The sequence below is a fragment of the Oscarella lobularis genome, chromosome 12, assembly GCF_947507565.1.
Source record: "Oscarella lobularis chromosome 12, ooOscLobu1.1, whole genome shotgun sequence".
Lineage (NCBI taxonomy): Eukaryota > Metazoa > Porifera > Homoscleromorpha > Homosclerophorida > Oscarellidae > Oscarella > Oscarella lobularis.
The window spans coordinates 601,684-617,557 of NC_089186.1; the positions used below are offsets into that span (position 1 = coordinate 601,684).

A 15,874-nucleotide genomic window follows, 5' to 3' on the forward strand; every position below is an offset into this window, starting at 1 on the left:
CTGAATTTTTTCCCAGAGTACGTCGTTGCCGCTCTAATGCTGCAGGAAGTTATGAAAGCAATCTTTACTAAAAAAACAAAAAAATTGATCATGCTGTTTGTGACTTTCTAGTTCTTAGACATTTCTTCGAATTTCCTTCTAATAGCTTCCCGGCAGACACCAATTAACTCAAACTTTGATAAAAGCTGGCGTACTGTAGGCGATTTTGATGCCTTTTTCCACGATTCCAGAACCCTGAACATACGAACGAAGTTGCTGCCAGTACACTCGCGAAATTCATCTAAATTGGTTAAGGCAATGTCGAGAAAAATACCGAGTTCTTCCCACTTCGATGGGCTGACAGCCGCAAATGCTCTCATCAAAGCATCTGGCACTAACTCATCGTCATTGGGAAAAGAACCTTCGTCTTTCGCTTTAGCCGCAGCTTTTGACATCTCTACAACGAGCAAACAATCAATTTGCTTGAAACAAATATACACTTCAAACCAATTTCGCGAGCCTGACGCTCAAGCTTTTGAGAATAGTGTATCAATTCCACTACAAAATAAAAACAACAATATTAACAGCCAAATCTCTAGAATAAAGAACGTAACTTATTCACCTTCCTTTTTAGCCAAAACAGCAGCCAAAATGCCCTTCTCTAAATCTAACACGTCTTCCCGTTCCACCTTTTCCTTTGTAACGACTCTGCCTTTAGCAAGGACATCACGTGTGGCTTTTTCAACGAGGCAAGGCCACACAAAATAGTAAATTAGGCTGCTTTTATCCGATCCAAAAAAACGTTCGTGCTGAGAGGGGCAGAAAGTAGTGTGGTCGGCGACGAGAACTAGAGAGCGCCTTTGCATGACAATATCCCAAAACACAGGAACGCACTTCTCAAGAAATGCGTCCGCACTACTGTAGATAGACGCAGGCATTAGGTTGCTCTTTCGCCAGTTTTGTAAGTCAATAGCTTTCTAAAATGAAAACAATACAGTCTGCACACCGTAATGTTTTTACACACCATCTTCACACTTTCGTAAATTTGTGATATGAGGGAAGCCGGCATAACTCTGCAAAGTGCCACGGTACTTTCAATTATAGCTCTCTGCTTTGGTGGGCGATCAACATGAGACCCCAAGTGGAGAGCACGCGCTAGAAGCTTTCCCTTATCTTCCAATGTCACCATTGCTGCTCTGTGAACAGCCTAAAAAGAGTGCAATGCACCTATAATTTGAGCTCAAGTTTCTTACATTCAGTATATCAAGACAGAACTTGCTAATAAACTTTTGGGGGTTTGACGTCTTCACTGCAGAAGCTAAGCCCTCTCCAATGTCGTCAATGTTGCTGAAAAGATCGTGAAATCGCTTAGCGATTTCACTGATTTCACTAGGTTGTCGAGGATCTATGATGGCAGAACAATTTCACTGCTATTACGGATGCGTAAGACCGTTATATTTACGGACACAAACGTGATCATGCGCAGTATGATTTACGACGAACTTAGCGAAGTGTTCGACAGATGTTCTGTGGTCTAATGATTTTGCTCGTGGAAAATAGCTACAGCAGTTAATTTGCTTTGGTGCAGTAACAGACAATTTTTTAAATTAGCTAATGAAGTCTACATATTTTAAACATAAAAATACATAAATTTTCTAAGAATTCTTTTCTTTCCACCTGCAACTTTACCTTGCCCTTAGCTCATTTTATCTCCACTGCACTGATCTCCCCTTTGCAATAGGTATTAATTTAACCCAATGCTTTCTTTCCCCGACGAGAAAGCTATAATTAAGCCACTCGTCTGCTTCAATCCTCCGCCGTCTCAAACGATCTTCTCGCCGCACAGTGCATTGAGGCGAGAGGCTTGTATCCATCGCCCTATAAGGAACACGATATATGTATGTACCTAGCGAAAAATTCTTCATACAGTTACTGGCCCAGAGTTCAGGTTGAAATCCTTTTCTTGCCCAGTGTAAACGATGTAGTTCAAAGAAGTTACAGATCGTTACCTTGACCACGCCAGGAATATGACCTCGGTCAATTTCAATGTTCCAGATCAATTGGGAGGCAATTGAGAGAACTGTCACGCACAGTTTAATCGCATCGGGACGAACCATTTCTCGTCGAAGGACAGAAAATCGGACGCCATTCTATCAACGCATAGTACACACCACGGAATAAGATTCGACTTATATAACGCACGTAATGCTGGAGAAGGATCTTTCCGACGTCGTCATGCCTTGCCAGTTCATGAGCTAATTATCCGTCCTGAATTTTAATCTGCAACATAGTCGTCTCCGTTCAAAAAGAGAATGTGTCACCTTATCTTTGCACAAGATGTCAGCGCCGTTGTGAATCAATAGATCAATCACGTGCGGTCGAGACGGGTCAAGATGGGTCACTGTAATTCCAATTATTGTTCGTTGCAACAGTATGCAAGACAGTCCGGTTCATCTATAGGAATGACAATAGACAGAAATCCCAACACAGACTAAATCACTGACAAGCGTTCTGACAGAGACATCAGCCCCAAGCTCGAGTAGTTTCTGAATGACGCCGCAATGAGGAGACATCGAACAACATGCGTGAAGTAAGACCGTCATCCCCTCCTTAATTAAGAAAGGAACATTGATAAAACGAATGTGATCAAAAGGTTTCCCACGTTATAGGTATGATTGACATAGAGGCCTTTTTCAACGATAAGATATTGAACACGATTTTTTGAACGCTTTCAGACTGCTTGCTGTTGATCGAGAGATACAGCACAACACAAAGCCATCACTCCATTCTGAGGTAGAAAAAAAAAGAAATCAAAGCTAGCTAGCTCCACGTTGCATAAAGAAAGTGACTCTGAAACTCACGGGACCCTGGGCAAGGTAGTCAGCTCCTGCTTCAGCCAAGTAGCGCACTTTCAATGGCGCATCGATTAAACTTGCACACGCCGCCATGAGCGGCCTTTCACCAAACTGAAGAAAAAGTAAGGATAAAAGGACACACGAGGAAAATCTACTCACCGTGTCACTGGTGTTGAGAAGGGCACCGTGCTCCACGAGCCATTTCACGCAGACAAGGTCTCCAAACCACGCCGCACAGTGAAGCGGGGAGCGTTTATAAATCTGCATTGAATGCATACACGTACGAGCTAACTCATCACGACACAGTGAGTACTGTACCTCGTCTGGATGAGGATCGCGGACGCTTTGATTTTTCTCCAAGAAAAAGTAGCTAAGCCACTCGTCCACTTCTTCCGCCGTCTCATATCTTCTTCTTACCAAACAGTGCACAACCGTGTGGTTAAAATTTGCTGCCTGAAAAAAGACAAAATCGACTGTGAGTGTCGACGAAACGAGATTTCGTCTACTAGTCGTCGTTCTCGAAATCCTTCTTCTTCCCAGAGTAACAGACGCAGTTTATCATCCCTGTTCGTGCGCTTCTTTTCCTCGACTGCCTCTATCAAGAGCTCTATCGTGGAGCGAGCGTCCGATGGCATCGGGTCTTCAGCCGCTGCTCTCTGTTGCACAGGACAGGAACAGCTCGGTGCCAACGAACTCCTGTAATGCGGATTCGCTGCTGGTGGGCCCGTCCTGCGACCCCTGCGACCTCCGCTGGGATTCATCACTTTTTGGTGAGCATGCGTACCTAGTCTCATTGGATCACGTGGTCGAGCGAACAATTTATCTGATTTTATTCACCCAGAAAATAATGGTTTTTTTGCTGAAAAGGCGCTCTCGATCAAGGCACCAATGCCTCAGGTAGATCAGTGCACACGCGCAAAATTCTAATGCAAAGCGAAATTGATCTTACAGCGTTTTGTTGAACAAGTCCGAAAAGGCTTCCACGCGAGCAGAAACGGTGATCAAAAGACTACGATATTTTGAAGGATCTTGATCCGTAGACCGCCTCTAAGCGGCGCTCTAGGCACTGCGGTAAAAGCTGACCTGTCGAGTAATTTCTGGCCGGCGTGGGTTTGGCAAAGAAAGCTTCCTTGTGATCAAGCTTTTTAGAATAATCTCATGTGAACTAGGCAGCCAGGCAAACAAATACCTACGTGAAAAAACGAGGCCGTCCTTCCCAACTGAGCAAAAAGAAAAACAAGGCCGACGCGACGGGTCCGGCAGGTCCGGCAGCTGCCGGACCAACATTTTGTAAAGCCAAAAAAATTATATTGACGTTAGGCAGTCTGGCCGTAGCTATATCACGTGTAGCGGATTAGTGTACATGTACAGGCCGATCTTCACAAAGAAGAGCTTTCAGCACAGCTAGAAATACTACAATGTAACTTTGCAGTTGAGGGCGAATCCCCTGATGAAGTTATGATTAACGATATATTGACATACCTACGCAATCTTTCGCCAAACTAGAAGAACGTTTTATGCCAAATCGGCACTGTATCTTCTTTACTTTTGTTCTACCTGCCACAAATGCAAGCGAGAGATCCTTCTCTACTATGAGAAAAATTAAATCCTATCTTCGGAATTCAACGGGGCAGGAGCGACTAAATCAGTTAATGACGCTGAGCTCATATACAAAGAAGAACTAGACAAACTAAATCTTTTAGAAGTAGCAAACGAATTTGTTACGGATAATGAAAGTAGGCTAAGATTTTTCGGACGATTTAAATTCTGAGTGAGTTAATTAAAAACCTTGTCTTGAATGGGCGTGGTCAAAAAAATTTTCGCGCGCTAAGGGCGCGCGAAAAGGGCCGGGCCAACTTCAAAAACGCTCTGCCGGCCCTGAAAAAGAGCGCTAACGATAAAATGACGCCTACCCCATCCTTCACGCGACTGTCGGCTTCTTTATCAGTCAGGTAGCTAAAATTGTCCCAGGATAATTTTTAAATTGTCTTATACACGCGAACACGACCGAAAGAGAGCGTAGGATGCATCATGTGACAAAAATCATGCATTTACTACATGGGCACCGCGACTTTGACATTATAGTTGCCTATCCGATTTTACTGGAGCAAAGATATTATCGAAGCATGCAATAGGAGTTATTGCTTAGAATTTTTTACTCAAGTCGACTCGTACGTATATACCATGCACTCTCGCTGCCTTTTTTGTAATAACTCAGTGCATTGAAATTAGTAGCGCATAACTCCACTTCAGTCTTCTGGGGTCCGAGTGAATCTCCGTTAATCAACTGGTGATAATTGAATGAGGCACTGCGTAGCCGGGATATTGAGGATAAAAGAACGTCTGGAAAGGACAGAACACTTCCGATTTCGATGGCCGATCCAAAGTGGGACACTCAACTAGTGCCGGTTCTAGATCAAATTACCAAAAGCATCGTTGTTACCGGTCCATTGCTCGACAAACTCGTAAGCAATGGACTGCTCGACATGAATGAACGAGGGAGAATAGATCAGGCCCCAACTGAAGACGACAAAGCGACAAAAATGTTCCCAATTTTGAGCAGAGGTGGACAAGGCTCGTTCGGCAAATTCTGTTCCGCACTTGAAGAGACACGCCAATCACGGATACCGTGCGCCAATCTCACCTGGCAAAAATATTGAAAGGTGAGTACTTGTAGTTGACCAACACCCGTCGCGACCGTCGCTTCCTACAGTATAAGTATATTCTGCAATTGCACCACGACGAATGGCTGGCGCACATGACATAACGTCATAGGCCCAAAATAGAACTTTCACTTTCAGTTCTATTGTGCAGCGTTCGCGTTATGTCTGCCACCTACAGATCGTGCCTGTCTGTTTTACCCAACGATTATTCTTATCTGACGACGCATCTACGCGTTAGCCTACCTCTTTCAGAAGAAGGTCATAGACCTCGACGAGTACAAAAAATTGTCTAGCAGGACGCTCACAACACACGAGAAGATTGATCTCCTTGTTCTTAATTACTTGCTGAGAGGCCCGGACAGTGATCTAGATATAATCATCGAGGCTCTCGTCGATTCCGAACAAGAATATCTGGCAAAACGACTGCAGTCCTTAGACAGAAGTGCGGATAAATATAGATGTCAAAATTTGCAAAGACGCGCTTATCCCCTCAAATATATAGCAACAAACAAACCGACATAATTATTTATTTTCTACTTGTAGAAGCGAAAGCGAATAGTCCACCACCGTCAGAGGCCTCTCCTGTAAAAGATCAAGGTCACCGGGCCAAAGAACTGCAGAAAGGTGCGTAGTCCCACTTTAGGCAGCTGTTCTAATGCTGTGATCGATCTCTATGCGCCTTCTCATGAACCCTGATTGTTTCTCTGCGCGTCAAACCTATTAAATAACCGTTGCAACTGCGCGTCATGTCTAAGGATAAGAGTATTTCAAGTCTTTCAGTTTTGCAAAAAAGTTTATTACCCCTACATGAAAGCATACGGGCGCGCTGGCGAATTTTTGTACGACTTTCATTCGAAAACGGTCGACCGTTGGCTAGAGCAAGTGCAGTAAATACAACAAACTTTCTAGCTACAGTGTAGCGTATTAGGAGAGGTTGCTTCTTATTTGTACTTGCCTGCGAGGAGAAAGTGTTTAGTTAGTTAGATAGGTTATGTCACATGACGATAATTGCAACTTGATTGCTCAAGTAATGATTCTTTCTCTTTTCAGTTCAATCACCACCACCAATACGTAGTCGGTCTGTATAACCAGAAAGCAGTTGCAAAGAAAAAGCTATAGATAGAAATTAGAAACACGGCGCAGATAAACTGTGTTCCATATACCCGAAAAAATGCTTTAGTTAGATAGGCCACCTTTAACTACTACCTTATTACAACTTGATCGACTAATTAGTATTCTTTTTCAACAGATCAACTATCACCACCGCGCACTCGGTCTACAACTGAAAAGCAGTCACAAAAAGAGAGTGATTCGGATGAAGCAGATGGCAACTCGACCCCTAAAGCAAAAAGAGCAAAAAAAAGACAAAAAACGTACGCGAAGCGCATCAATCATCTACGAGGCTTGCTGCTTTGTATATACAAGTAAGGTTTGAACTTGTCTTTTTAGATGTTAAAATTCTGAGCCTCTGCGACGAATGGAAACCATCTAAGGGCGGCATAACTACATTTAACCGATTGTTTTGCACCGAAGCATTCGCAAAATTAGACGACTTCGACGTTGAAGTCTGCTGTCGAGTTAGTGAGTACGACGATGCTGATGACGAGGACGCCAGCTCTGCAAATGTCACGCTGACAAGTGACATGCCTTCTAAGGCAGCAAAAGCCTTCAAACCAGACGTCATCATTGGCCATCACCAAGTCACTGGCCAAGAAGCAGTAAAAGCAGCAGGAAAACTAACGGATAACAAGATACCAGTGAAAAGAGTGCACTTCCTGCACACTTGGCCAGAAGATCTCGAGCGCGCAAAGGAAAGAGCAGAGAGCGCTAGCAAAGCTACCCAGAAAGAAGAAGAGCAAATCGAATTGGCACGAGCCGCTTCTGTGGTTGCTGTAGTAGGTCCTGTTCTAAAAGAAAAGTGGGGCGGGAAGCTGAGCGGGCTAGGTAAAACGGTTGTTGAAGTGACTCCGGGGCTGACAACGCTTACAGAAGAGCGAAAGAAAGTCCTTTCAGGAGAATGTCAACGAAAGAAAGAAATTTCGTGCTTACTGATTGGCAGACTAAATGATCCTCAAGTGAAGGGACTTGACATAGTAAAACACGCCATAAAAAATACGAAGGGATGCAATCCGGGAGGAGAATAAAATTCTATTTTCGAGGAATACCTGAAGATGAAGTTGAGGAAAAAGAAGCAGTTCTACGTAAAGAGTGCCACTCTAAAAATGTATTTGTCAAGCGGTTTGACAGTTCGAAAAAAAAATTACAGATGAAATTGCAACCTGTGATTTGCTACTAATGCCATCTCGAGTAGAAGCGTTTGGATTAGTGGCACTAGAAGCTCTATCACTGGGTATTCCAGTAATTGCTAGTGCCGACAGTGGCTTTGCCGAAGCAGTCAAAGCAGCTGCCAGATATCACCTCAACTACTCCGCAGAAGACCACTGGCTTAACGATTGGATTCTTGACACAAACACTGACGTAGAAAAGTGCGGAGATAGACTGGCTATAAAAATATTCAGTCTCGTGGGAAAGCACGAATTTTCTAAACTTGCATTTGACAACGCCGCCAAACTGCGCAAAGCCTACGCAAAGTGCTACACCTGGAAAAAAGGCGCAGAAGTTCTGCTGCAGGAGCTTTTTCCTAACTAGACTCTGCATAAACTCCTTTTTTGTTTGCTATTAATTATTTTGTGGGCTTTTTCATCGGTCTTCTGTTTTTGTTTTTATTTTAGCTTCTAGCCAAGATGATCACCAGTTAAAAACTTCTGCGAATTTTTTGTTACCGCGCCGCTTCTGACTCTGAGTTGCAAACTGCATGCGCCTATAAATAGATCCGCGTTTTAGACATGCCAAAGCAGATTCTCCTTCTTCCGGCAATGCAACAGTAGCTCCGTGGAAACGTGAAAGATAAAATGCGAAATGATATGGAATCTATGATTTAATTAAATGAGCACTGGTTTAGAAAGGACTTCCGCCGTTTCCTATTCACCAAAAGCGCATAACGTCATGAGCACCTTAGGAACTTTCTTTTTTCTTGAGGTACATCGAAACATAAGATCACTACGGGGCCTCTCTAAATTAAAACCTAGTAAACTAATTACCACCAGTCCATTGATATGCATCTATTCCCACCTAAATTACCTGAAATCCATTGAAATGGTCTAACCGGGGGTGGCGGCTGCCAGCTAAGCACGTTCAGGGAAAAAGGAGCTACAAACCTACTAAACCTCTAGCCGCCCTACCTAGTGACAGCCGCCCTAAAGCCTAAGAATGCAGAAGGAAAGGACCCGTGCACACTAACATAGTCGGCCTGTGATGCAAAACCGAGTACGAATCATCTCTACGTGACGTATGCGTGTCGTCCCCCCGCTACCCTCCCGGTCACACACACAAATGAAGCCTCATGCACTGCCATGACACCAGCTCTCACTCCAGAACCCCAAACCGCCCTCGATTACACATTCAGAAACCAGCCTAGTATTTAGATTCGTTCGGAAATCGTTCTATGCCCAAGAGCGCCGGCGGTGGCACACCAGGCAATCCGCGACGTGTGGGTGACAGAGAGTCCCGCTCCCTAAGTGCATGCCTAATCCATGAGAGCCCCAATCAGAAAACCTCGAAAAAAATCCTTTATTTTCGTCTGCGCTACACTCCTAGACAGATCACGTCGAAAAGTAGACAATACGCCGTTTTTGAGGCTGGAACATTTGGCGATATGACATGCGTTTCTAAAAAGCAAGAGAATTGTGAACGTGAAATGATGAGAACGTGTCGCGCGCGCGCTTACGCATGCCGCAGGGCATCAAAGCGCGCTTCTTCGTCGCTGAAGGAACAAGCGGAGCCACCTAGAAAACGCATAGGCACAGATATGACGGAAACGCGAGAAAGGGGGCCCCAGCGGTGAAAAGAAAACACGAATGCCGATGAAACCTAGTAAATACAAACGTGAATGGCACGCGAGGACACGCGAGTGCGTACGGCTCGAGATCGCTCGCCTGCGAGTGGATGCACGCGACGGAATTAGGAAATTAAGGGGCCCGTCGTGTGGCGAAAGAAAGCGTTGCAGGAGACTCTACTGCCCTTTTGTTCATGAGAGTCGCTACGTATCGCGCGACTGGCGAACGATCGCGAAAGCCTGGCGCTATCGTGTGGGGGAGGATCACGCGAACGTTTGAGGCGTTGACGCTTACCTGTTGGCTTTGCTTCCTTGTTGAGAGCTTCGCCGATCAGCAGGGCCTCGTTCTTGTGGACTTCTTCTCTCCGATGCCTAGTCTGATGCTGAAAAAGCCTCAAAAAGGTTTCGGTCACTTCGGTGTTCACGTGTTCAAGTTGCGCACGCGCAAATTAACATTGATCAGTTATTTTGATGGATCTCCGCAGATCCGCTCCAAAACTGATCTTGGTGTTTCCTTGAGAATTGTCTGGCCGGAGTGTGCTTGGCAAGAAACGCATTCTTTTGATAGAGCTTCTTTTTGAATATTTTCAGGTGAACTATACGGCCAAAGCACACAGCAGCGTCACATCTAACGTGCTCATCAAAACACTATGGTCTCTCCAGTGTCTCTCTAAACCCAAAGTGAACGGCTCCAACGACAACGAGCATCTGAATTTTTCGAAGCACCAATAATCTTTTTCAGAGTACTAATAATTTTAGCGCCGCTGGTCTCTTCAAACTCTCCCCGAAGACGCTCCTGAAGTAAAGGTCACTCAGCAAAATCGCCCTCCAGAATGAGATGGCTTATGGAATCGACGGACGCAAAGGTCCCCTTGAGATAATCAGAAATATCAGTCAGTACAGAATCAAAAAATTTCGCGACTTTAGGAGGCCCTTATACAAGACTTCCCTCCAGACTAAATGTCACATCATTGTTACCAATCACTTCTACGCAATCCCTCAATGACAAGTTCTTCGTTGATCTGGACACGGATCTGGAGAAACAAATAAAATCCGAAAAGGATTCTATTAGAGCTTGTCTTCCTCGCTCCGCACGTCCCACGCCACTTCTCCCGATTTTTTCCTGCAATCCGACTAAGCTCCTGAACTAATTCGCGGGGAAGAATATACGGCCCTAACGTTTCTTACTGAAAAAAAATTAGAAGAACAAATTGATCATGCTGTACGTGACTTTCTAGTTCTTAGACATTTCTTTGAATTTCTCTCTGATAGCTTCCCGGTTGACACCGATTAGCTCAAACTTCGATAAAAGCTGGCGTACTGTAGGCGATTTTGATGCCTTTTTCCACGATTCCAGAACCCTGAACATACGAGCAAAGTTGCTGCCAGTGGACGCGCGAAATTCATCTAGATTGGTTAAGGCAATGTCGAGAATAATACCAAGATCTTCCCACTTGGATGGGTTGACAGCAGCACAGGCTTTCATCAAAGCAGCTGGCACAAAGTCTTCGTCATTGGGAAAAGAGCCTTATGAAGAAAGTTGAAGTGACGATTTTTAAAATATAGTAAAATATGTACCGGAAGCGCGAGGACTCTGAATGCGATCGGCTGAAGCGATCGCAGCCTACCTCAATTTGAATAAAATCTAAATGGAATTGCCCTTCTGCGCAACTATACCTCTGCTGGCTCATCGACTGAACGATCAGAGTGCGACGCAGGCAATCGCTTTGCACGACTCATTTCTCCCTGAAATAAATGTAAAATAATGAACACAAAGCGATATAATGAGTACCTCAGAAGAACCCCCTCTCTTCTTTCTGCTTCTGTATCTGCAACGCCTCCTAGTATGAGACACTACTCGCTAAAATAAACGCCTCCATCACTCACTAAAAACAACATCATATCTTCCATAAACACCTCTTCTTGAAAAACTATAGCCAAATCTTTGACAGCAGAAACACAGCCTTCTGGTTGATGAGAAACCACCTTGTCATTGAAAGCGCCGTCCTTGACCTTCAGGTTTACATTACGAGACGAATAAATGGCCGGATCACTGTTAAATCCTTTCAGATGAGTACTATCCAAATAGAACCAGTTTAAAAGAACCCCCGGGCTTCTTTCTTCACACACGGCGACGACTATAGCTTTCAGCTCGTCTAGCATTTGTTTAGCCAATTTGTGACACGCCGTTTGCTTCGACCAGCGCAAGACGACGTCAATACAGCAGTGTCCCTTTTTCATTCCTAAGGTGACAAGACATTCGACTACTTTCTCGCCGACAATCTTCACTAGTTTGACGCCGTCTTTCCACGCCACGTGACTCTCTGCCATGCAAGACCGCGACTGAAAGATAACAAACGACAACGGTAATATGATATCGATAGGATTAGCGCACTCGTATCGCTGTCCGCGATACACGTCTAGCGCCGAATTTTCAACCCAAGCGCCGTCAGGAATAGAATCTTGCAGAAGGGCTGGAAGCTGATACATTCCAGGCGCATGTTTCACCTCAATGCACAATTCCAAGAAAAGAAGAACTTCAATGGCTACGTCGGCTTTCACCGAGAAATGGGACGAAGTGCCGTGGTACTTCAGGTAGTCTTCGAAGGCGCTTAAAGCCGATTCAATGTCTCTTTTTGCTACTATGCCAGGCTTTGCAGTCTTCATGCCAAAGGGAAAGTAGCGTGGAGCCAGGAGTGGACCGATCACGTTACTGCAAAGCCACATTGGCCGAAGACAAATTCGACGACCTAGATTAACAATCTACATATAAAAATAAGACTAGCTTTAGTTAAAAAAGAAGATCCGCACTCACTATTCCAAATTCGTCCAAATACTGCACAGATTTTTTCCTCTCATACTCGGTCGATTTGACGTCAACGTCACGAGCAACCCATTCGCAAAATTTTTCAACAGAAAAAACATCCTAATTTTTTGTCAGAAAGAGAAAGTTTTTCCTCAATAGCACGGAGCAGTTTAGGCGCATCACCAGCTTCCTGTGGTAAAGGACGTGACTTTGGCACAGCATCAAGCATTCTTTGGCGTACTATTTTCAGTTTCTTTCTGCCGTCGTTCATGCGAACGGAATCGCTCTTACTGCAGTCCATTTCCAGCACGTGCAAAACATTGAAATATTCTCTGAAATCTTCCTGAAGGATTTTGGCGACTCTCTTCAGCTCAAAGTGGGCTTCAACCCCGTCCACTTCTCCGCAGTTGACCACGTTGCCGACAATGATAAGGTTTAGTGGCGACCTTAGGTGTGACGGAAGCATGGGCAGAGCGGCCTTGACGAACGCGCACCAATAGCGTCCGATTTCTAGAAGACGCTGTCCCGGTGTAAAGATGTCTCCTTCTCGAAAGCGAAGGACGAAAACGAACATCGTATTAGACCGTCGGAAGAAAAGACTGTGAGCACCGTGGAAGGTCGATTGGGCACCAAAGTCCCAAATCACTCCTTTTCCTACTCCAGGAATTTGACCGTTTCGGATGAAAATGCCGGCTGTGCGATCTTCCTGGCTAATTGGAGGAAGATCAAGTTGAAGAAGAGCGTTAACGAACGTCGTCTTTCCCGCCATTTCACTGCCAATCATGCACAGTTTGATTGAATCACGAGAAGCCGTTGCATGTATATAGAAGGACAACCGAACTACGTTCTACGACACATAGTGAGTGACATACAGCTAGGAGCGATTGGAAACGATAGCTTACGTAACGTTGCACAAGAAAAATCCTGATTTCGCCGTTTTCCGCCAGTTGATAAGGCTTCTTTCCGTCCTAAACTTTAGGTTCATAAATCTTTTCACGACGAAAGGAGAACACGTCACCTTGTCTTCGCAAGTGACGTCAGCACCATTATCAATCAAAAATTTGATAACTGACTGGAAGTCGCGTTCGTCCGAGAGTGCAACGAGATGCAAGGCATTTCGGCCCATCTATAAAGGAGACATGGACTTGGGATGAGTGAGTGAAAGACGTTTGGCGAACCGAATCTTTCGCAGCAACATCAGCTTTCAGTTCAACTAACGGTCGAAGAGCAAAGAGAGGGTAACAAACGCTAAAACATGCGTGTAACAGCGGCGTCATTCCGGCCTATAAACGTGGAAATTGCTTAACCAAAAATCCAAAAAAGTATTGTACCTCATCAGAAGAATCAATCTCCATGCGTTTATCTTCGACAAGATATTGAAGGACGTCTTTCAATTCGCCTTCAGAAATAGAGCATTCGTTTGCTAAGCTACTTTCAGACGGAACATAAGGCGGATCGTTGAATATGTCGTCGATCGTGTAGCGGACGGCATAAAACAAGGCCGTCCTTCCGAACTGAATAGGAAAAAAAGGGCGCTATCTTTCTTGATAAAATAACGGCAAACGCGGCTACCCTATCCTTCACTTGACAGTCGGCTCCTTCATTAGATAGGTAGCGAACTTTCAATAGGCGGTCAATGCCGCTTTCACACGCCATCATAAGAGGTGTACTTCCCTCCTAATGATACATAGCACTGAACTGTCTCTTTGTGTGAACCAATGGGACCTTATTGACGCTATCAATAGCAGCGCCATTCTCTACGAGCCATTTCACTTCAGGCAAGCTTCCATGCTCGCAGGCACAATGAAGAGGACTGTTCAACTAAATAATCGGATTGTACACACAAGCAGCAAACGGAAACATTCATCACATATGTACCTCCTCATCAGGAAAGTTAACGCTCATTCCCCTTTCCTTGACAAGATGGTGAAAAAGGTCACAGGCTTCTTTAGAAGAAGCAAATCGAACTCCTGAGGCCAAAACCTTGTAAAAAATAAAAAATAGTGAAATGATGCCAATTAATTAATTAATTAATTAATTAATTAATTCCAGTCTGTTACAATAGCACGCGGTGAAACTTCACAGCCATGATCTTCCAGAATGCGCAGTTTCTTCAATGTATCGACAGAACTTTTGCAGACGTCTTCGTACAGATCTTTTCCACACTAAACGAAAACCATTGAAACAATCATCTGAAAAAATATCTATGCCCTACTTGCTGTATCACGACGTCAATATTTGCACCATTATCGATGAGCCGTTTCACTCCAAAAATGTTTCCGCCCCTGAAAGCATCATACAAAGGAGCGCTCATCTACAATAATTGAGACAGATATAGTATCTGTACAAACATAAAGAGCTTATTGCACAGACTTCAGGTAGCTCGCCATATTGAGAGTCAATGCTCAAGCCCTTTTCGAATACAAGATGATGTAGAACTTCATGAGCTTCATTAAACGATGAAAACTGATTTGCAACAGCCCAACGCTAATAAAAAAAGATATTCCTAATGCTTGAGTGTTGATGTGAATTGTTACGACAGCATGCGACGGAACATCGCAGTCATGGTCTTCCAAAACTTTCATTTTCTTCAACGCGTCAATGGAACTTGTCGAAGCACATAAATACGGCGTCCATCCAAACTAAACAAAAGCCCAGCTAAGAGTGCAAATAGGAAAAAATCAATTCGAAGTCAAACATTGTCTTCGACGTTCACAGTTGCACGTCGATTGAGAAGCTTGAGAAGCCAATTCACGCCATAAAGATTTCCCCACTTGCACGCACAGTGAAGTGGTGTGCGTTGAAACTTCATACAAGTCAAGAGAGCTATCTTGCCAATTATTACACGCATTGATTAGTCAATGATACCCCAGTAAGCTCGTTAATGTCTTCCTCTCTTTCCAGAACCACGTAGCTGAGCCATTCGTTCGCTTCCTCCGCCGTCTCAAACTCTCTTCCTGCTACATAGTGAATGGCGGCGACATTTTCATATTCGTCGCCCTAAATGCAAACGATGATCACGTACAACGACGAAAGCGGGCTCTTCTCATATCCATACCCACTGCTCGGGTCGAAAACCTCTTTCGGTGGAGAGAAAACGATGCAGTTCATTTTCGATTGCAGAACGAGAGGACGATGTCATCTGTTCTATTAGAGCTACAGAAGGTATTCAATTCTCGAGAGCACACGTCGTCATGAGCCTCAGCATACTGCGGATTTGCCAGATCTACTCAACGCAGCAAAGGATGATACGCGCATGCGCTCCACGCATTGAGATATTGCTACATGTATTGTTCAGCTTAGAAAAGACCGCTTGCCTCCAGATTGCACCTGCGGAGTCTATCGTGACCTCAGTTTGGACGAATTAAACGATTTCTAGCTCCCGCCGGATTGTGTAATGTAGAGAGCAATAACAATTAACATTGCCATTTGCCTCTGCCCCTTCTAAATCAATTAGTCAGATATTTTGTGTCAAACAGTTTTTTACAGCGCAGGCCTTTAGCTCTGCGCACGTGATGTTCCACATTGCCCACACAGTGTCACTGTACAAAGGCTACTAATATTATGCTGTGAGTATTAACTCTGGATCGCACGCACGCTTTTGCATATAGGCCAACTACTCGTTTGAAAGCTAGTAAATCCCCTATTTACTGATACATCATTCTGGTCTGGTCGC

General features: G+C 44.4%; 3 protein-coding genes and 1 long non-coding RNA gene across 9 annotated transcripts; 1 reads left to right on the top strand and 3 right to left on the bottom strand.

Moving 5' to 3' along the window:
• Nucleotides 1-56: 56 nt before the first annotated feature.
• LOC136193736 (uncharacterized) lies at nucleotides 57-1,436 on the bottom strand. Of its 2 annotated transcripts, none has more exons than XM_065982688.1 (5): nucleotides 1,233-1,436; nucleotides 1,004-1,175; nucleotides 602-956; nucleotides 487-537; nucleotides 57-436 (listed from the first exon to the last, which is right to left on the bottom strand). In XM_065982688.1, exons 2-5 carry the CDS (start codon nucleotides 1,166-1,168, stop codon nucleotides 108-110), a joined length of 900 nt encoding a protein of 299 aa, XP_065838760.1. In that variant the 5' UTR covers nucleotides 1,169-1,175; nucleotides 1,233-1,436; the 3' UTR covers nucleotides 57-107. The 2 variants fall into 2 exon arrangements, with proteins under 2 accessions (XP_065838760.1, XP_065838759.1); XM_065982687.1 differs by having other exon boundaries at nucleotides 1,004-1,186.
• Nucleotides 1,437-1,565: 129 nt separating this feature from the next.
• On the bottom strand, nucleotides 1,566-3,590 carry LOC136193672 (death-associated protein kinase 1-like). The gene is made up of 10 exons (XM_065982601.1): nucleotides 3,341-3,590; nucleotides 3,153-3,287; nucleotides 2,994-3,095; nucleotides 2,841-2,945; nucleotides 2,642-2,767; nucleotides 2,484-2,588; nucleotides 2,301-2,433; nucleotides 2,182-2,247; nucleotides 1,907-2,129; nucleotides 1,566-1,857 (listed from the first exon to the last, which is right to left on the bottom strand). The coding sequence occupies exons 1-5, from the start codon at nucleotides 3,467-3,469 to the stop codon at nucleotides 2,711-2,713; spliced, it is 528 nt and encodes a 175-aa protein (XP_065838673.1). The 5' UTR covers nucleotides 3,470-3,590; the 3' UTR covers nucleotides 1,566-1,857; nucleotides 1,907-2,129; nucleotides 2,182-2,247; nucleotides 2,301-2,433; nucleotides 2,484-2,588; nucleotides 2,642-2,710.
• Nucleotides 3,591-5,450: 1,860 nt separating this feature from the next.
• On the top strand, nucleotides 5,451-8,265 carry LOC136193889 (uncharacterized). 3 transcript variants are annotated; one of them, XR_010671497.1, is made up of 4 exons: nucleotides 5,451-5,497; nucleotides 6,041-6,121; nucleotides 6,747-6,870; nucleotides 6,947-8,265. It is a non-coding gene; the product is annotated as an uncharacterized lncRNA (long non-coding RNA). The 3 variants fall into 3 exon arrangements; XR_010671496.1 differs by lacking the exon at nucleotides 5,451-5,497 and adding an exon at nucleotides 5,733-5,939; XR_010671495.1 differs by lacking the exon at nucleotides 5,451-5,497 and having other exon boundaries at nucleotides 5,735-6,121; nucleotides 6,947-8,264.
• Nucleotides 8,266-9,954: 1,689 nt separating this feature from the next.
• LOC136193890 (serine/threonine-protein phosphatase 6 regulatory ankyrin repeat subunit B-like) lies at nucleotides 9,955-15,448 on the bottom strand. Of its 3 annotated transcripts, XM_065982898.1 has the most exons (22): nucleotides 15,409-15,448; nucleotides 15,257-15,354; nucleotides 15,067-15,198; nucleotides 14,897-15,004; nucleotides 14,736-14,840; nucleotides 14,572-14,685; nucleotides 14,414-14,512; nucleotides 14,259-14,363; nucleotides 14,077-14,181; nucleotides 13,924-14,019; nucleotides 13,771-13,875; nucleotides 13,530-13,712; nucleotides 13,377-13,481; nucleotides 13,217-13,324; nucleotides 13,101-13,166; nucleotides 12,208-13,045; nucleotides 11,310-12,155; nucleotides 11,185-11,253; nucleotides 11,070-11,138; nucleotides 10,971-11,016; nucleotides 10,833-10,919; nucleotides 9,956-10,774 (listed from the first exon to the last, which is right to left on the bottom strand). In XM_065982898.1, exons 2-16 carry the CDS (start codon nucleotides 15,338-15,340, stop codon nucleotides 12,302-12,304), a joined length of 2,259 nt encoding a protein of 752 aa, XP_065838970.1. In that variant the 5' UTR covers nucleotides 15,341-15,354; nucleotides 15,409-15,448; the 3' UTR covers nucleotides 9,956-10,774; nucleotides 10,833-10,919; nucleotides 10,971-11,016; nucleotides 11,070-11,138; nucleotides 11,185-11,253; nucleotides 11,310-12,155; nucleotides 12,208-12,301. The 3 variants fall into 3 exon arrangements, with proteins under 3 accessions (XP_065838969.1, XP_065838970.1, XP_065838968.1); XM_065982897.1 differs by having other exon boundaries at nucleotides 9,955-10,919; nucleotides 10,971-11,020; XM_065982896.1 differs by having other exon boundaries at nucleotides 9,956-10,919.
• Nucleotides 15,449-15,874: the final 426 nt, after the last annotated feature.